The sequence below is a fragment of the Nerophis lumbriciformis genome, linkage group LG30 (genome assembly GCF_033978685.3).
Source record: "Nerophis lumbriciformis linkage group LG30, RoL_Nlum_v2.1, whole genome shotgun sequence".
NCBI lineage: Eukaryota > Metazoa > Chordata > Actinopteri > Syngnathiformes > Syngnathidae > Nerophis > Nerophis lumbriciformis.
This window is the reverse complement of record NC_084577.2, coordinates 4,872,082-4,890,391: the sequence shown is the minus strand read 5'-3', so window position 1 is coordinate 4,890,391 and position 18,310 is coordinate 4,872,082. Positions and strand designations below refer to the sequence as shown.

General features: G+C 40.6%; 1 protein-coding gene across 2 annotated transcripts in view; it reads right to left on the bottom strand.

Moving 5' to 3' along the window:
- Positions 1 to 18,310, bottom strand: part of sgpp2 (sphingosine-1-phosphate phosphatase 2) — a 64,347-nt gene that overhangs the window by 14,324 nt on the left and 31,713 nt on the right. For both annotated transcript variants that reach the window (XM_061925933.2, XM_061925932.2), the window contains exon 3: positions 11,359 to 11,538. In XM_061925933.2, coding sequence (XP_061781917.2) covers positions 11,359 to 11,538 — 180 coding nt within the window. The remainder of the gene's footprint in view (positions 1 to 11,358; positions 11,539 to 18,310) is intronic.

The window sequence follows — 18,310 nt, the reverse complement described above, 5'->3', positions numbered from 1 at the left end:
TGTGTTTAGATAATTGATACTTCAAACTTGCATAAATAAATATTAAGGAATATAACATAACTTGCCTTCTGAGAGTTTCAAAATGTAATGAATAAAATGCTAAAGTTGTTGATAAACAAGCAATTATTTTAATAATTAAATATGGTCATTGTAAATGAATTATTATGATAATTTAAAATCAATTATTTCAAATATGTTTATTTTAATGTATAATTGTATGGCTGGATGTAATAAGGAGTCATGAAAAAATACAAATAAAAATACAATTAATTTTGATGTTTTTAGCAAAATATAGTAAAAATATATTCAGTTTTTTTTTTTTTTTTAATTAGTAAGTATATTTATTTTTAGGTAAAATAAACATAATAATACAATTTATCTCTAGTCTGGATGATTTACTTCTTGTCACCCTGTTGTCCTCCCGTCATGAAAAAAGGCTGTCCTCACTCAGGGCCGCATGGAGCTGGAGGGGGCGTGGCTTCCAGCTCCGGCTGAAAATCGGGAGATTTTCGGGAGAATATTTGTCCCGGGAGGTTTTCGGAGAGGCGCTGAATTACGGGAGTCTCCCGGAAAATTCGGGAGGGTTGGCAAATATGGTGTGTAATGTTCTGTATTTTCAATGGAACATATAAAATGTTGGTGTTGTTTACTTGAGTCATATTGCAGTCTACACGTATCTCTTATGTGTGACACTTATCATTTCACCATGTACCAAATAAAATAGCTTCAAGGTCGGTAAGCACAACCAAAATTATTCCGTACATTAGGCGCACTGTCGAGTTTTGAGAAAATGAAAGGATTTTAAGTGCGCCTTATAGTCCGGAAAATACAGGTCATAAGAATATAAAAAGTTTAAATTTTTACAGTATTTGAAATGAATTAATTAGCTTACGAACTTTAGTGGATCAGATACATTCCCCTTCCTGGTTGGTGAGCCTGCTGAAATCAGATGTGTAAGTGGGACAGTATTGACAGTCAAAGTTGCATCCGATGTGAGAGATGACATCAGATGTGTAAGTGGGACAGTCAGAGTTGCTAAGAATTAAAAGTTCATAGAAGATTCCATCGGAACTGCTTGGGGTAATTTGATAAGCATGGTAGGTGATTGGATGATCAAACCCAGCTGGGTAATCCAATCGCCTGCCAGCTGTGGTTCGAGGCCGGTCCTTACACACCCCGCTCCGCAGCAGGCTCGCAGACCACGCCCCCCTACACAACCCCACTTGTGGAAGAGTGGGTCGTGATGCAAAAACTGCAATTCCTTCATATTAATGAAAAAAAAATATGAAAATGCAAATGGCCTCAGGTCACAAACATGTTTTATGAGGAATACTTGGAATATGAAAATATTACAACTCTTTGTTTTAAAGATTTTGAAGAATAACAATCCAGCTTATCGCAAAACACATTGATTTTAATCGGGGTGGTAATTGGAAGAGTGTAAGTCTTGGTAGGTCGTGCATCCAAGGGTTAATTTCAATGTGCCAGTCTTTTCTTTTGTTGGGCCCTACAATGTGTTTGTACTGTAAGTATAAGCCAATGAAGACTGGATAAAATGGGGGGTAATATGGGCTGTTATGGGTGCACCGGTCAAAAGTCTGGCAGCCGCATTTTGTACAGTCTGAAGTCTCTATAGAAAAAAGTGAAAAGAGAATTGCAATGGTCAATACGAGATGAAATGAACGCATTTCAAGATCCAATTTTGACAAAAAATTTCTTACTTAAGAAATATTTCTGAGATGATAAGAACAGTTTTTGGTCAATTGATGGCAGTGACCCTCCAAAGACATGGACTGATCGAACACAACCGCAAGGTTTCTGAGGCTGCTTTTAACAGATGCACCCAGAGCACCAAGGGAGTTCTTAATCAGGGGGATCTTTTTATCGGGAGAAATTATCAGAGTTTCCGTTTTGTAGTTTTCATTACCAAACCTGGAGGTGTTGAAATCAGCATGTAAAATTGCTAATGGTAATCTTTAGCATGTCAATGGCAAATCCAGAGTAAATTAACATCGAACGAGCGCATTTAGAAAAACGGAGCCTTACTGTACTTTTGAGTGCCACCTTCTTGCTTTGATGGAATTGGAAAATTGTGACATTACCTCAAAGAGGCAGGTTGACCGAGTTGGCCCTGACTGCTTGTTTCCCGGCCAAGTGCTTGAGTCGGTCCAGAGTTTTCAAACGGATGTGACGCCACACGCAATAAATGTATTGAAATATGTAGTACTGACGGACTTAGGTCTGTTCCAAACCAAAGTACCAAATGTGGTACTCATCCCTAGTTGCAGGTGTCTCATCCTGCCATTCTTTTATTTTCCAAAGCCTTCCTTCATCTGCCCTTTTAAGAGGTGACGTACGAGTCCTGTCTTAAGCAGAAAGATGATCTTTCCCCCTCCTTACCTATGGTTTTGTTCCTCGTCCATTACAATACCAGGCAGAATAGAAGCTTTAGTCAACTCCTCTTTCACTTCTCTGCCTTGTTTTTTCCTGGGTCTTTTCCTGTTCTTGGCAGCTGGAAGTCTATTCACTGGTAGTTCATAAAGAGTAGCTTTTTTTTTTTTTTTTTTTGAATAGCCACAAAGGATGACGGGAACAGGAGGGGGTCGCTTTGTGATTGACTGCCGTGACCTCTGACCAACTCGGGGAACCTTGAAGGTTGCCCTGAGGCCTTTTAACCATTCAGAACCCTTGGCAACATTGCATGCCCTGCAGGAATCTATGCCAAAGTCACCTGTGCTACAGTATATGTTGGTCTCTGAAGGGAAAAGCCATCACACCCGAATGTGATCCGCAAATCATTTGAAATGCTCTCCTTTCAAATTGTGACGTAGATTGTTTTATTGACTTAGCGACAGGGAGAGAAAGAGGCGGGACTGACAGTCATGGACTCCGTCGAGTCCGTCAGGAGAACCAAAAGCAACTCGACGGGTGTTGCTGATGGAAACTGACGATGATTGCCGGCCCCGCCCCTCCTCGGCCATTGTCCAACAGCTCAGTTAGGGCTGTTGATGGACAGTATGGCATAAAAGAACACATTGCGGAATTGTCTTACACTTAGTAGATCACAAGCAACACGCCTACTAATAGCACACACAATTTTAACATTGCATGACAATAAAGTTCCTTAAATCATTGAATCCTTAAAGTTTCCTTTACACACATTTATATATGATAGAAAATAAGAAATATAGGGCCTGATTTACTAAGTTCCCAAATAACAAGTGCTGTACAAGTTATAAAATTGCATGTGCTACTAATGGGCGTGTTGTGTGTGATCTACTAACATTGCGTGTACAATAAAACCTATATTAAAAAAATAATGCCATAAAATGCCAGTAGATACCAAAACTATGTATTTTGTCTCCAAATCAGCCCTAAATTATTCATCAACTCAAATATTGAGTTGCTTGGCAGATGATACGTCTAATATTTTTATTTGGTGAGAGCTGACACGCAATTTTAAAATTGCATGACAATAAAGTTCCCTAAAGGGGAACATTATCACAATTTCAGAAGGGTTAAAACCATTAAAAATCAGTTCCCAGTGGCTTATTTTATTTTTCGAAGTTTTTTTCACAATTTTACCCATCACGCAATATCCCTAAAAAAAAGCTTCAAAGTGCCTGATTTTAACCATCGTTATATACACCCGTCCATTTTCCTGTGACGTCACACAGTGATGCCAATACAAACAAACAGCAAGGTATAGCGACATTAGCTCGGATTCAGACTCGGATTTCAGCGGCTTAACACTGTCTGATAAGATAATTACTAACAACTATGAACTAGGTTTGCAGCATATGAAATACATTTGGCAACAACATGCACTTTGAGAGTGCAGACAGCCCATTTCAGGCACGCTAAGAACATATATTTTTCCACGATTTCAGCACTCAGGTTAACCATACCTAAATAGCAGAGGTGTGGACTCGAGTCACATGACTTGGACTCGAGTCAGACTCGAGTCATGAATTTGATGACTTTAGACTCGACTTGACAAAATGTAAAAAGACTTGCAACTCGACTTAGACTTTAACATCAATGACTTGTGACTTCACTTGGACTTGAGCCTTTTGAATTGACATGACTTGACATGACTTGCTACTTTCCCCAAAACCCAAAGATGAAAAAGTTATTCGGGAGCGCTCCGTATTTTTCATTGTGTACTTGTCTATCAGCGTTGCGTGTGTCAGCTGGTGTGCTCTCAGTACAACAGCCAATCAAATTAGATCTACTTTGTTTTCATCACACAGCATTCATCCAATCAAATTGCAGGACAACCAACGAAGAAGACATGTCCAAACCACACGCCAGTGAACAAAAAATGATACCTAAAATAATTTTGTTTGGGTATAAAAATTACGAGGTGGTCAACACAAAACGGTTTGCAGTATGCAACACATGCGGTTCGAAAATTACTGATGGAGAGGCAACAACGTACTTCCAACTTCGTCCGGCATTTGAAGTTGCACAAAGAACGGTAAGTTTTGAATGTAAGATAACGTTTATTGGCTAAGTAACGTGACTTTTATTTGCTGTGTAGTTAAATCAGTGAGGCTGTAAACTCACTGCTAACGTTATAACGTTATTGCAAACACGGGAATCTGTTGCAGTTCACTACCTTATTCATACTTTTTGTTAAGTGATTTTTTTTAAGCAGGGTTACGTTAGTCAATATATCACACGTAACGTTAGACGGCGGTCAGCAGCACCGCGTATTTTAGCCACCTAAAAAAAGACAAAAATAGTCAAATAAAGGTCAGTTAAAATGTATACTATAGTATGAATATGTGTACCGTTTTAGCTAGCTTTCTGACATACTGTTGGTTGTTTACCTCAGTGGGCCCCAACCACCGGGCCGCGGCCCGGTACTGGTCCGTGGATCGATTGGTATCGGGCCGCACAAGAATTTTTTTTTTTTTTTTAATTAAATCAACATAAAAAACACAAGATACACTTACAAGTAGTGCACCAACCCAAAACAACTCTCTCCCCCCTTTTGTTCTGGGCATTGAACATGAAGACTCTTCCTTCACTGTTCCGAGTGGCCATGAGAGTCTTGGCAGTGCCTGCCTCCAGTGCTCCAGTGGAGCGAGTTTTCAGCCATGGTGGCATCATACTACGCCCCCATCGTGCACAAATGACTGACAGACTCTTGGCTAATTTGGTCTTTTGCAAATGCAATGCAGCATAGGGCCCTGACATATAAAAAGTACAACTTTTTTGTTATGTTCACGTATATGTCATGTTTTTTCAATGTTAACACTTTTGTACAAATAAGTACATTTGCACTTTATTTTTCAATGTGTTTGTTCTGTAAAGGAATGAGTTAATGTTTAAAATGACTGGTTAATAGTGCTATTATAAAGTGCAATGTCAGCACAATTTTCTTTCCTGCAATTTAAAATGCACTTGTTTTAATAAATAAATACAGCGTTTGAAAAGCATACACAATCTGTGTTAATATATTAGTCTGTGGTTAAAAGGACTTGAAAGGACTCGAAACTCAAAATGCAGGACTTAGGACTTGACTTGAGACTTTCCAGTCTTGACTTTGGACTTGACTCGGGGCTTGCCTGTCTTGACTCGGGACTTGACTCGGACTTGAGGGCAAAGACTTGAGACTTACTTGTGACTTGCAAAACAATGACTTGGTCCCACCTCTGCTAAATAGACACAAAATACTGCATTACACAAGACTACCCGAATGTACTCGAATGATTGAAAAAAATAAATGTTTTTAAGCTAAATTATTGGTAAACACAGTTTATGTATAATAATTTACGTAAAACCGTGAGTAATGAATAAAGTTTTCATCAATTAATATATTCTGTAGACATACCCTCATCCGCTCTCTTTTCCTGAAAGCTGATCTGTCCAGTTTTGGAGTTGATGTCAGCAGGCCAGGGAAGCTAGGGTCGATATTCTTCTCTTGATCATCTTCGGTGGCATAAGAGACGGTGTGAGCCAAGACATCCAGGGGGTTTAGCTCGCTCGTCTGCGGGAACAAACTGCCGCCATTGCTTGCCGTGCTACCGAGGTCCTTTGTCCCTGAATAGCTCACACACTCCGGCAGATTCAATGGGGGTCTGGCGGCAGATTTCTTTGACTTTATCGTTGGAAATGCATCTGCTTTGAGTGTCGCAGGATATCCACACATTCTTGCCATCTCTGTCGTAGCATAGCTTTCGTCGGTAAAGTGTGCGGAACAAACGACTGACCATTTCGTCGGCTTTCCCCACACCCTCGAATTTTGAACAAATTTCGTCCAATTTCTTGCCACTTTCGCATCTTTGGGCCACTGGTGCAACTTGAATCCGTCCCTGTTCGTGTTGTTACACCCTCCGACAACACACCGACGAAAGTGAGAAAATGGCGGATTGCTTCCCGATGTGACGTCACGTTGTGACGTCATCACTCCGAGAGTGAATAATAGAAAGGCATTTAATTCGCCAAAATTCACCCATTTAGAGTTCGGAAATCGGTTGAAAAAATATGTGGTCTTTTTTCTTCAACATCAAGGTATATATTGACGCTTACATAGGTCTGGTGATAATGTTCCCCTTTAAATCATTGAATCCTTAAAATGTCCTTTACACATGATAGAAAATAAGAAATATAGGGCCTGATTTACTAAGTTCCCAAATAACAAGTGCTAAACAGCGTGTACAAATTATAAAATTGCCTGTGCTACTAATGGGCGTGTTGTGTGTGATCTACTAACATTGCGTGTACAATTGATAACACGTGCAAAAGTGGTGCAGACCGCCTTATTTATAACATACATCCATAAACGTGGATGCATATGCAAAAGTGCAATATATTTATCTGTACAGTAATCTATTTATTTATATCTGCACCTTATTGATTTTCTATCCTGCCCTACCATGAGCTAATGCAACAAAATGTTGTTCTTATCTGTTCAAATTTGAATGACAATAAAAAGGAAGTCTAAGTCTAAGTTTAAGTCGTATTTAAATGAGGTTTTAGCGTTTACTACCGGGCCGGCCGTCACCATGAAGACATTTAATGCGAATCTGGCATCATGCTTTAACCTGAGGTTTTCTGCTATGTTGTTGAACAAGCGGCACACAACTATAATCCTTTTCTGCAATATAGAAACGCAATCTAGACAACAAAATGACCGATGTTTTTGCCACAACACTGGCAATAGCGCGTTGGAATGATGCAAACGCAAGAAAATGCATGTCGCAAAAAGTTGTTAGTACTAAATCTCCTATATTAAAAAAATATTGCCATGAAATAAACAACAATAAACGACAATAAAGTTCCTTAAATCATTGAATCCTTAAAATGTCCTTTACACATGATAGAAAATAAGAAATATAGGGCCTGATTTACTAAGTTCCCAAATAACAAGTGCTAAACAGCGTGCACAAATAATAAAATTGCTTGTGCTACTAATAGGCGTTTTGTGTGTGATCTACTAACATTGCGTGTACAATTGATAACACGTACAAAAGTGGTGCAGACCGCCTTATATAAAAGAGGTTTTAGCGTTTACTACTACTACCATGAAGACATTTAATGCGAATCTGGCATCATGCTTTAATCTGTGGTTTTCTGCCATGTTGTTGAACATGCGGCACACAACTATAATCCTTTTTCTAGTGTGCCGTGAGATACAGTCTGGTGTGCCGTGGGAGATTATCTAGTTTCACCTATTTGTGGTAAAATATTTTTTGCAAACCAGTAGTTATAGTCTGCAAATGATGTGTTGTTGTTGAGTGTCGGTGCTGTCTAGAGCTTGGCAGAGTAACCGTGTAATACTCTTCCATAGCAGTAGGGGGCAGCAGGTAGCTAATTGCTTTGTCGATGTTGGGAACAGCGGGAGGCAGTGTGCAGGTAAAAAGGTGTCTAATGCTTTAACCAAAAATAAACAAAAAGGTAAGTGCCCCTAAGAAAAGGCATTGAAGCTTAGGGATGGCTATGCAGAACGAAAGTTAAACTGAACTGGCTACAAAGTAAACAAAAACAGAATGCTGGATGACAGCAAAGACTTACTGTGGAGCAAAGATGGCGCACACAAAGTACATCCGAACATGACGTGACAATCAACAATGTCCCGACAAAGAAGGATTAAAAACAGCTGAAATATTCTTGATTGCTAAAACAAAGTAGATGCGGGAAATATCGCTCAAAGGAAGACATGAAACTGCTACAGGAAAATACCAAAAAAAAGTTAAAAAGCCACCAAAATAGGAGCGCAAGACAAGAACTAAAACACTACACACAGGAAAACAGCAAAAAACTCCAAATAAGTCATGGCGTGATGTAACAGGTCGTCACAGTACACCTACTTTGAGACAAGAGCTATAGTGATGCATGCTTGGTTATGGTTTGAATTCATATCCAACAATTGCGACGACGACTTTTTACTGTCAATTGAGTTTCGTTTTTTAATGACTTCTGCTCGTGGTGTTCCTCTGAATTTTTTCAACGCAAAAAATGTGCCTTGGCTCAAAAAAGGTTGGAAAACACTGATCTAGACAACAAAACGACCGATGTTTTTGCCACAACACTGGCAATGACCGCAATAGCGCGTTGGAATGATGCAAACAGAAGAAAATGCATGTCGCAAAAAGTTGTTAGTAATACATCTCCTATATGACAAAAATAATGCCATAAAATGCCAGTCAATACCAAAACTATGTATTTTGTCTCCAAATCAGCCCTAAATTATTCATCAACTCAAAGATTGAATTGCTTGGCAGATGATACATCTAATATTTTCATTTGGTGAGAGCTGACACGAACACGGAAGATTGTCTTTCTCCAACTGATCGCCTTCTTTTGACCGCGTCGCAGCCATTTGTGCGTAACTGTGCCAGTTTGCACGTACATTCCGAATGTGATAAAAGGTCCTGACGTTGAGCAACTCAAACCTAACTTTTTGCTTTTTGACGACGTCTATTCAATGTTGGGTGCTGACGTTGATTTGACCATTGAATTTTGGTCATTTTCCAACCAATATTCTACAACACAAATACAATGTTGAAACAACATATTTTTTTAATAATGTTTATTCAATGTCAGGTTGTGACGTTGATTTCCATCCATCCATTTTCTACCGCTTGTCCCTCTTAAGGTCGCGGGGGGTGCTGGAGCCTATCTCAGCTGCATACGTTGATTAGACCATTGACATTTGGTGATTTCCCAACCAACGTTGATCCAATGTTAGACATCAATGTTGTCTCAATTTACAAATACAACTATTTTGCAACTTTGTTTCAAAGTCAGTTTTAAAGAACATGTACCGTATTTTCCGGACTATAAGGCGCACTTAAAATCCTTTTTTTTCCTCAAAACTCGACTGGTGCGCCTAAGAATAATTCTGGTTTTGCTTACCGACCTCGAAGCAATTTTTTTTTGGTACATGGTGTGATGATAAGTGTGACCAGCAGATGGCAGTCAAACATAAGAGATACATGTAGACTGCAATATGATGGCGATATGACTCAAGTAAACAACACCAACATTTTATATAAAACATGTTTGTGACCTGAGGGCATTTGCATTTATTTTTTTCATTATTATGAAGGAATTGCAGTTTTTGCATCACGACCCACTCTTCCACAAGTGGGGTCAAAAATGACCCTAAGCAGTTCCGATGCAATCTTCTATGAACTTTTAATTCTTAGCAACTCTGACTGTCCCACTTACACATCTGATGTCATCTCTCACATCGAATGCAACTTTGACTGTCAATACTGTCCCACTTACACATCTGATTTCAGCAGGCTCACCAACCAGGAAGGGGAATGTATCTGATCCACTAAAGACCGTAAGCTAATGAGTTGATTCCAAATACTGTAAAAACTGAAACTTTTTATATTCTTGTGACCTGTATTTTCCGGACTATAAGGCGCACTTAAAATCCTTTCATTTTCTCAAAACTTGACAGTGCGCCTAATAACCCGGTGCACCTAATGTAAGGAATCATTTTGGTTGTGCTTACCGACCTCGAAGCTATTTTATTTGGTATAAGGTGAAATGATAAGAGATACGTGTAGACTGCAATATGACTTAAGTAATCACCAACATTTTACATGTTCCATTGAAATATAGAACATTAGACACGGCGCTCAAAAATCTATCAATATGTTTTAGTACGACTTTGGTAAGCTATGAAGCCGCACCACTTGATGTGCTTCAACATAGGAGTATTATTATGGTGTGTGTATAAAGTAAGACTTTATCTGGCGTTTTGTTTCGAAATATTATGCAAAATAAACTTTTCTTACCTTCTGCTGATCTGTAATTGGGATCTGCATAAATCCTGAAATATTACGCGCTTCCGCCTTTGTAGTCCGCAGCTAGGCCGTGGTCAATATACTTCTTCTTTTTCTCTATCTTCTTGTCATGGGACATTCATCCTCCGCTGTTGCCATTTCTAACATAAAGTAGTGTAAAGTTCTTACTTATATCTGTCAGTAAACTCGCCATGAAAGCGCTAAAACATACCGGTGTAGTGAGTTTACATTATCCACCCAAGGAACTTTAGTTATTAGAGAGTTCCAGTCGGACGGTTTTTCACGGGACACATTTCCGGCCTTGTTGTTGTTTCCGGATGAGGAGATGCTGCTCCGTTATTGATTGCAGTAAAGTCTGAATGTCATTAAAACAGTTAGCTCCATCTTTTGACATTTCTTCCACCCCCGTCCTTGCACGCTACACCGCTACAACAAAGATGACGGGGAGAAGACGCTGCCGAAGGTGAGCCACGTAAATAAGACCGCCCACAAAACGGCGCATCCGGAAGCGAGTGTCAGAAAGCGGCTTGAAGATGATCTGTAAAACATAATCTATGCAACATTTTGACCAAAGAACCACCATTACATGTTATGTAGACCACAAGGAAGTGTTTTCAGTTTAGAAAGAAAAAAAAAGACTCCTTTAATGCTCCCTATAATTTGGTGCGCCTTATATATGAAAAACGATCAAAAATAGCCCATTCATCGGCAGTGCGCCTTATAATCCGGTGCGCCCTATGGTCCAGAAAATACGGTATGTATAATCAACGTTGTATCAATGTCTTTTGCCTGCTGGGTTGCCTGTGTTATTCAGATTGCACGTGTTTTAGTACACGCAAACCTTAAGTAAATCTATCAATTTAGCATTATAGTAGTAAATAAACCACAAATCACACTGTCCACTGGTGTCACCGTATTTAGGTGACTGTGTGGAAGTTTGGGGAACTAAAAATTCAAAATAAGTGTGTTTCTCTGTATGATGATTGAATGAAAATATTAAGTCATTATTCAATTCATATTTCTTACAGGAATTATTTTAAGATGCTTTACCGCACGTTTCCTGGCAGGTGTGGGTGATGCTCACCTGGATCCTAGAGGGGGCGCTGAGCAACAACGTGAAGGAGATGGCAGTGGCGGCCATGGCGTGCGTGGAGGGGAGGCCGTACTCTGCATCCACACGCATCTCCAGCTTGACCACCGGCGGGGAGCAAGGACGGGGCAACTTCAGCACGTCCTTCATCACCTGGCCGATGTACATCACCAACTGCAAGGGAGGAAACACATCGATGATGTGACATCGGTGGGTACTCCTAAAACAATTATTTATAGGTCAAGGCTTGCATAACATCAGTGTTAATGACCTTCTATATTGTTTATGAAGTTAAGAAATACCTGGAACCTCTGGTGTTAAACGTGTGGATTGTGGCTTCATTACATTAGTGAATGACCACACACTTGTCATACTAAACTAAATTAGCCTTCAAAATAAAGCTCCGGTATCAAACTAAAGGCTTCCTTTAAGGCATTTATAGTGTTTATATTTGTGATAAATGTAAAGGCTATGTCCGAAATTGCGGACTTGCCTGATTGTGGCGGTCCGCTCCCTGTATGATCAGTGTCAGAGCTTGGTTCGCATTGCCGGCAGTAAGTCGGACACGTTTCCGGTGAGGGTTGGACTCCGCCAAGGCTGCCCTTTGTCACCGATTCTGTTCATAACTTTTATGGACAGAATTTCTAGGCGCAGTCAAGGCGTTGAGGGGATCCGGTTTGGTGGCTGCAGGATTAGGTCTCTGCTTTTTGCAGATGATTTGGTCCTGATGGCTTCATCTGGCCAGGATCTTCAGCTCTCACTGGATCGGTTCGCAGCTGAGTGTGAAGCGACTGGGATGAGAATCAGCACCTCCAAGTCCGAGTCCATGGTTCTCGCCCGGAAAAGGGTGGAGTGCCATCTCCGGGTTGGGGAGGAGATCTTGCCCCAAGTGGAGGAGTTCAAGTACCTCGGAGTCTTGTTCACGAGTGAGGGAAGAGTGGATCGTGAGATCGACAGGCGGATCGGTGCGGCGTCTTCAGTAATGCGGACGCTGTATCGATCCGTTGTGGTGAAGAAGGAGCTGAGCCGGAAGGCAAAGCTCTCAATTTACCGGTCGATCTACGTTCCCATCCTCACCTATGGTCATGAGCTTTGGGTTATGACCGAAAGGACAAGATCACGGGTACAAGCGGCCGAAATGAGTTTCCTCCGCCGGGTGGCGGGGCTCTCCCTTAGAGATAGGGTGAGAAGCTCTGTCATCCGGGGGGAGCTCAAAGTAAAGCCGCTGCTCCTCCGCATCGAGAGGAGCCAGATGAGGTGGTTCGGGCATCTGGTCAGGATGCCACCCGAGCGCCTCCCTAAGGAGGTGTTTAGGGCATGTCCGACCGGTAGGAGGCCACGAGGAAGACCCAGGACACGTTGGGAAGACTATGTCTCCCGGCTGGCCTGGGAACGCCTCGGGATCCCCCGGGAGGAGCTGGACGAAGTGGCTAGGGAGAGGGAAGTCTGGGCTTCCCTGCTTAGGCTGCTGCCCCCGCGACCCGACCTCGGATAAGCGGAAGAAGATGGATGGATGGATGGATGGATAAAGGCTATGTGTGTTTTATCTACAGGGAAATTAATATCTTAGTATAATTATATTGCACCCTCAAATTAGATTGTTGTTACCCGGTAATTGTAATAGTAAATTGGTTATATTTCATTGGTTTTGGGTAGAGATGTCGGCCTGCCGATATTATCGGCCGATAAATGCGTTAAAATGTAATATCGGAAATGATCGGTATCGGTTTTTTTTTGGTTTTTTTTATTTATTAAATCAACATAAAAAACACAAGATACACTTACAATTAGTGCACCAACCCAAAAAACCTCCCTCCCCCATTTACACTCATTCACACAAAAGGGTTGTTTATTTCTGTTGTTAATATTCTGGTTCCTACATTATATATCAATATATATCAATACAGTCTGCAAGGGATACAGTCCGTAAGCACACATGATTGTGCGTGCTGCTGGTCCACAAATAGTACTAACCTTTAACAGTTAATTTTAAAAATGTTCATTAATTACTAGTTTCTATGTAACTGTTTTTATATTGTTCTACTTTCTTTTTTATTCAAGAAAATGTTTTTAATTTCCATCCATCCATCCATCTTCTTCCGCTTATCCGAGGTCGGGTCGCGGGGGCAGCAGCCTAAGCAGGGAAGCCCAGACTTCCCTCTCCCCAGCCACTTCGTCCAGCTCCTCCCGGGGGATCCCGAGGCGTTCCCAGGCCAGCCGGGAGACATAGTCTTCCCAACGTGTCCTGGGTCTTCCTCGTGGCCTCCTACCGGTCGGACATGCCCTAAACACCTCCTTAGGGAGGCGCTCGGGTGGCATCCTGACCAGATGCCCGAACCACCTCATCTGGCTCCTCTCGATGCGGAGGAGCAGCGGCTTTACTTTGAGCTCCCCCCGGATGACAGAGCTTCTCACCCTATCTCTAAGGGAGAGCCCCGCCACCCGGCGGAGGAAACTCATTTCGGCCGCTTGTACCCGTGATCTTGTCATTTCGGTCATAACCCAAAGCTCATGACCATAGGTGAGGATGGGAACGTAGATCGACCGGTAAATTGAGAGCTTTGCCTTCCGGCTCAGCTCCTTCTTCACCACAACGGATCGATACAGCGTCCGCATTACTGAAGACGCCGCACCGATCCGCCTGTCGATCTCACGATCCACTCTTCCCTCACTCGTGAACAAGACTCCGAGGTACTTGAACTCCTCCACTTGGGGCAAGATCTCCTCCCCAACCCGGAGATGGCACTCCACCCTTTTCCGGGCGAGAACCATGGACTCGGACTTGGAGGTGCTGATTCTCATCCCAGTCGCTTCACACTCAGCTGCGAACCGATCCAGTGAGAGCTGAAGATCCTGGCCAGATGAAGCCATCAGGACCAAATCATCTGCAAAAAGCAGAGACCTAATCCTGCAGCCACCAAACCGGATCCCCTCAACGCCTTGACTGCGCCTAGAAATTCTGTCCATAAAAGTTATGAACAGAATCGGTGACAAAGGGCAGCCTTGGCGGAGTCCAACCCTCACCGGAAACGTGTCCGACTTACTGCCGGCAATGCGAACCAAGCTCTGACACTGATCATACAGGGAGCGGACCGCCACAATCAGACAGTCCGAAACCCCATACTCTCTGAGCACTCCCCACAGGACTTCCCGAGGGACACGGTCGAATGCCTTCTCCAAGTCCACAAAGCACATGTAGACTGGTTGGGCAAACTCCCATGCACCCTCAAGGACCCTGCCGAGAGTATAGAGCTGGTCCACAGTTCCACGACCAGGACGAAAACCACACTGTTCCTCCTGAATCCGAGGTTCGACTATCCGGCGTAGCCTCCTCTCCAGTACACCTGAATAGACCTTACCGGGAAGGCTGAGGAGTGTGATCCCACGATAGTTAGAACACACCCTCCGGTTCCCCTTTTTAAAGAGAGGAACCATGTTTTTAATTTATTTATCTTATTTTATTTTATAAATTTTTAAAAAAAGTATCTTATCTTCACCATACCTGGTTGTCCAAATTAGGCATAATAATGTGTTAATTCCACGACTGTATATATCGGTTGATATCGGTATCGGTTGATATCGGTATCGGTAATTAAAGAGTTGGACAATATCGGAATATCGGATATCGGCAAAAAGCCATTATCGGACATCCCTAGTTTTGGGTGGATATATTTGCACAATTTAATACAGATTGAAATAAAGGTTTGACTATGTAATATATGGACAAATAACCTACAGTAAGATCTATTCTTGGATACATGTATATTGTTTTTCTTTACAGCTCTTATGGTAGGGGTGTCAAACTCATTCTAGATCGGGGGCCACAAACAAAAATTTACTCCCAAGTGGGCCGGAGTGGTAAAATCACGGCACGATAACGTAAAAATAAAAAGACAACTTCCGATTGTTTTTTTTGTTTAAAAATAGAACAAGCACATTCTGAAAATGCACAAATCATAATGTTGTTGTTTTTTTACACTTACATGTTGCGGTTAATAGTATTCTATCTTTATTTGTCGTGATTTATACTTTCTGAATAGATTATGTGATAATGATCATCAGTCAACTCATTGGTGTTAATCTTTAATCTATCAAGATAAAAAAAAAAATCAAAATATAATTACAGGATGTAATTTTCCTCGGCTGGTGCACTAACATCACCACCAGGACCAGGTCAGTGGCCTTGTGGTTAGAGTGTCCGCCCTGAGACTGGAAGGTTGTGAGTTCAATACCGAGTCATACCAAAGACTATTCAAAAATGGGACCCATTGCCAGGGTTGGAATTGGGGGTTAAATCCCCAAAATGATTCCCGAGCGCGGCACATGCTGCTGCTCACTGCTCCCCTCACCTCCCAGGGGGTGAACATGGGGATGGGTCAAAGGCGGAGGAAAAATTTCACCACACCCAGTGTGTGTGTGACGATCATTGGGACTTCAACTTTAATATCATGTGGTCCATTTTTTTTTGTACATATGTAGCATAATCTACAAAGATACAAAGAATTGCTATTGCGACATCTAGTGGACACATTTAGAACAGCAGTTTCTTTCATTCAAAAATTTCGGCTCATTCTTTTACTTAGCAAACTCATCCCGCGGGCCGGATTAAACCTGTTTGCGGGCTGTAAGTTTGATACCACTGTCTTAGGGTGTTTCCATTAGTAAGGCTGTATCAATAAAAGAATACATTGCAAAAAAGTCCAACTGGGATTTAGAGATTTAACACAAAACAACACAAAAACGAAAGCACAACTTCTAAGAAGTATGTAAACACACAGGTACATTTTTCTATAACTAATATAATAATTACTATAACCAGTCTTACTCGCTAGCATTAGCTTATAGCTAGAGACCAACATAACTCTGTTTTCCAACCATAGGACAGGAGAAAGTGAGCGTGAAGGACAGTGCTGAAAAGAAATATCGGATGATATTCACCGAATTAGAGAAATAAATCATCAAAAACATGACGGATTTGAGCGTAGCACTGCTCGACTGCACCATGACGTGTATGTGCAAATGTGTACAAGTATGACAAATAAAGCTCCTTGAATGAAGCATAATGAGTCTAACACCAGCCAAGAATGTTTATATATATATATATATATATATACATATATATATATATATATATATATATATATATATATGTATGTAAATATATACGTATATATATATATATATATATATACCGTATACACTTATATGTACTCTATATGTGTGTGTGTGTGTGTATATATATATATATATATATATATATATATATATACACACACACACACACATACATATATATATATATATATATATATATATATATATATATATATATATATATATATATATACACATACATATATATGTATATATATATGTATATGTATATTGGATTTTTTACATATACAGTCCAGAAATACAATTAAACACATGTCAAATGTTATTTTTTCCTCCTCCAAACAAGCAACTCACAACAATTTAGCATAAAATATAAATATAATAAAAATAATGAAGTAGAAAAAAAAAACATGCATCATTTAAATAGGTACAGGCAAATACTGACATGAAGCCACAGATAACTGCACTCCTAAATGTCCCAAACACGGTGCAGCATTACACCAAAGATGACAAAAGGCTCTTTAATGATCTACTTTTCAATCGGGGTTGTTAAGATAATTTCGAAACAGCGGACATTTATCCATGAAAATATGGAAAAGCTGCTGATGGTGTGTTTGACAGAAGGTGACACTATACAGGTCCACTCTACAATGTAAATGTTTTGATATTATTATCACAATACTTGATAAAACTACTGTAGTTGTTTGTACTACATTCTTTTGTATTGTTTTTCATACAATATTGCTTATCTACATTGTTTTTTTTTGAAAGGCATGTTGCATTTTCAAATTGTGGTGTTCCTGGGGGAACAAAAATTCACATTGATAGACATTGATTTGAGATACAAGTGTTTTTAGTTTGGAATCTATTAAGCTCGTAAATTGAGGTATTACTGTAAATGCTTAAAGTACACGTTGTGTAATTGTAATACATTTTGCTCATCAAAGAGGCTGAAATCAATCCAGTGAATGTCAGTATATGCTAAGCTATCCGAATAAAGCATGTTAGCTTTGTGTTGCAGGTAACAAATAATAACATCTTATACAAACCCCAAAACCAGTGAAGTTGGCACATTGTGTAATTCGTAAATAAAAACAGTATGCAATGGTTTGCAAATCCTTTTCAACCTGTATTCAATTGAATAGACTGCAAAGACAAGATACTTAACGTTCGAACTGAGGAACGTTATTTTTTGCAAATATTAGCTCATTTGGAATGTGATGCCTGCAACATATTTCAAAAAAGCTGGCGCAAGTGGCAAAAAAGACTGAGAAAGTTGAGAAATGCTCATCAAACACTTATTTGGAACATCCCACAGGTGAACAGGCTAATTGGGAACAGGTGGGTGCCATGATTGGGTTTAAAAGCAGCTTCCATGAAATGCTCAGTCATTCACAAACAAGGATGGGGCGAGGGTCACCACTTTGTCAACAAATGCGTGAGCAAATTGTCCAACAGTTTAAGAACAACATTTCTCAACCAGCTATTGCAAGGAATTTAGGGATTTCACCATCTACGGTCCGTAATATCATCAAAAAGTTCATAGAATCTGGAGAAATCACTGCATGTAACATTGAATGCCTGTGACCTTGGATCCCTCAGGCGGCACTGCATCAAAAAGCGACATCAGTGTGTAAAGGATATCACAACATGGGCTCAGGAACACTTAAGAAAACCACTGTCAGTAACTACAGTTCGTCGCTACATCTGTAAGTGCAAGTTATAACTCTACTATGCAAAGCCAAAACCATTTATCAACAACACCCAGAAACACCGCCGGCTTTGCTGGGCCTGAACTCATCTAAGATGGACTGATACAAAGTTGAAAAGT